The following is a 3,208-nucleotide window of genomic DNA, read 5'->3' on the forward strand; positions in this document are numbered from 1 at the left end:
GCAGGAAGAAAATGGTATCCAAAAGTTGCTCTGGCCGAGTCAATCTCATGACATGAACCCCATCGAAAACCTCTGGGCCATATTCGACCGGCAAGTCAAGAAACAACCAAAAAACCAAGAGCGATCTACTCCAAGTTCTGAAGCAAGAGTGGGCGAAAATCCCACAATCTAAAATTGACGAGATAATTCTCACGATGCCCCAAAGGATCAACGAACTCCACGAAGCGAAAGGAACATCTACTGGATATTAATTAAATTATAAATATATCAGTTCATGTGAATATGACTGAAAAATTTCATTTTTTCTGAAAAGGTGGTGTCTATTTACTTGTGTCCACGCTGTGTACTTCCACAGGGTCCTCGAGTGTTCTGTTTCAAGATTAAATAAGACCAAAATTAAGAGTAATGAATATTTTTATTTCTTGATTTTGAAGTTCATATGTTGTAGCCAACAGAGTGAATAATTCTTGTCATGATTCATGGTATGTGCACATTTTACTGACGTCATTTTAGTGTATACTGACTGACTAACAACACACTACTGTATAGTGGTGCGAATGGTTAAAGCAGGTAATGAGTAATTGACATTAAATTCAAAGAGTAGTGATAAATAAATTAGAGGACATATTAATCAAGATTGTTAAAGAAAGACCCATTTCTCTTTTTTTAACCATTCCAGATTTTTCTAACCTTCACTACATGAACCATTCGGCTCCAGCAACAGAAAATGTGGACTCTATCACATCCACGGACTCATCCAGCCTGAAGTACACTAATAGGTCCACACAGATGACTGGCAGTTTGAGTGACTTGACTCTTCCAGAACATGAAGAAGCCCCTATTCTTCCACTGGAAGAGGGGGAGGAGCAACAGATTAAACGGCTAGAGAACCACATAGCAGAGGAACTGGAAGACCTTGTTGAGGACACTCACCCCGCTGAACTGGAAGTATCCTTACCTCCTCTGCGAGCCTCAACTCCACAGATTACTGAAGAACTTGAGCAGGAGCTTCACAATGAATCCCCTGTTGAAGTCTCGACCTCTGAATCACGACATACTGGAAAGAACTTTGAACTCGATCTTAATATTCCTAAGCAAAAAAAACCATGCAAGATCTCGACCATTTCTTTCTCGTCCAGTGAATATAGTGCGAGTAACCATTCTGGCCTCCCTTTTTGTACTCTTGATTTTTTGGTGCTTGCTCGTCGTCGTCATGGAGTCAGACTCGCCTCTTTTTAGTGATGCACGCAAGCTGCCGGAACTAATTGTCTTGAGACGAGAGTACTATGAGCCAGCTAAAGACTACTTCGTGGAAAGGTTAAAATTCCTGTTTTGATTTTTGCATACACACTCTGTACGTGTTATCCGTAAAAGTACCTTAAACACACAAATCTATTTGTGCAGCTAAGAATTTCTAATTCCATTTTTAATCCTCCCAGCTTTCTTCTGTAAAGCTGGCCCTTTTCTAAATAATCTTTTTCTTACCATTGTTTGGATGATGTATGTGTTGTTATTGAAACACAGATTTCTCTATTTGATAATATAACCTCGTGGTATAATTGTTATTTATAAATGTGGACACTTTTCGTGACACCTTTGTCTTTAACTTACAAACTTTTTTCATTTCTATTGTGATCACTTATACTTTGAAAGATAAAGTAAATATATAGGGCTTGGTATTCAACAGTTTATATATTCATGGGTATAGGTGGAAGTTAAATATAATTAAAAGAATGATGTGAACATTTATCTCAAGTATCTATAGTGTGTTCTTAGAATGTAAACTTTGGTTTAAAGTTACTTTATGTTTTTACAATAATTTAAACAAATGTTTTGGGATCAAATAGTTTTTTTAAAGAGTTTAAATACACCATATGTTGTGTGTTTGTTGGTGTTTCGTCAATAGCAATCTGTTTTTTATTATTTTCTAGTAGTGTTCCATTTATTATGTTGTTAGTTACTATATAGTTTTAAGTTTGTTGTTGACAGATGGCACCACTAAAGGTTTGTAGGAAGATACCTACAACTTAAAATGATGTGATATCTGAACCCTGAAAGAGTAATGCCACATTTATTTATAGGTATTGGGTGTGAATGGAAAGCAGATCCGTGTTGGTGTTAAGAACAATGCATACTTATCTGTTGATTAAACAGCTGTGTGTTGGTGTTAATTCATGTTTATCTGTTGATTAAACAGATCTGTGTTGGTGTTAAGAACAATGCATGTTTATCTGTTGATTAAACAGCTGTGTGTTGGTGTTAATTCATGTTTATCTGTTGATTAAACAGATCTGTGTTGGTGTTAAGAACAATGCATGTTTATCTGTTGATTAAACAGATCTGTGTTAGTGTTAAGAACAATGCATGTTTATCTGTTGATTAAACAGATGTGTGTTGGTGTTAAGATGTTGATTAAAGAGATCTGTGTTAGTGTTAAGAACAATGCATGCTCATCTGTTGATTAAACAAATCTGTGTTGGTGTTAAGAACAATGCATGCTTATCTGTTGATTAAACAGATCTGTGTTGGTGTTAAGAACAATGCATGTTTATCTGTTGATTAAACAGATCTGTGTTGGTGTTAAGATGTTGATTAAAGAGATCTGTGTTAGTGTTAAGAACAATGCATGCTCATATGTTGATTAAACAGATCTGTGTTGGTGTTAAGAACAATGCATGCTTATCTGTTGATTAAACAGATCTGTGTTGGTGTTAATGAGAAAATCAGGTATTTTAATTTGGTATTTGGGCTGTTGGCCAAGAAGTGACAAAAACCTATCCCTTCTTAAGGGTTAATCAGGATAATAAAAATCAGTTAGGGCTAGTCATTACTTTTTGTTATTGGTTAAGTATATATTGCATTTGTTGTTCAGATATATTTTTGGTTTGGCCAATGTAAATAAAATAAGGTAAATTGTAAGAGTAACGTAACATAATTTTAAGAATAAACCTTGAAGGATATTTTTTGTATGTTACAATTTTTGTATTACATAAGGCACATTTGTATCTTGGTTAAAATAGCTGTTTAGATATTACGGGGTTCAATTCTGTAAATACTAAATGACCTCTTTCACTCATTGTATGGTACAGTTTTAATACGTGTTTTTTAAAAAAAACATTTAGCTGTAATTTGCACAATACCTTTAATACTTAACCATATTATCTGAATGTTTACTAAGAGTTATAAAACCATTGGTGTCGAGCTTTAA

General features: G+C 34.6%; 1 protein-coding gene across 1 annotated transcript in view; it reads left to right on the forward strand.

Annotated features, from left to right (window-relative positions):
* LOC106475417 (FERM domain-containing protein 3-like) overlaps nucleotides 1-3,208 on the forward strand; it is a gene marked incomplete at its 5' end in the record, with an annotated part of 15,837 nt that extends 12,629 nt beyond the window's left edge. The window contains one exon of the mRNA XM_022379529.1: nucleotides 680-3,208. Coding sequence (XP_022235237.1) covers nucleotides 680-1,239 — 560 coding nt within the window. The remainder of the gene's footprint in view (nucleotides 1-679) is intronic.

Source organism: Limulus polyphemus, unplaced genomic scaffold, assembly GCF_000517525.1.
Source record: "Limulus polyphemus unplaced genomic scaffold, Limulus_polyphemus-2.1.2 Scaffold8547, whole genome shotgun sequence".
Taxonomy (NCBI): domain Eukaryota; kingdom Metazoa; phylum Arthropoda; class Merostomata; order Xiphosura; family Limulidae; genus Limulus; species Limulus polyphemus.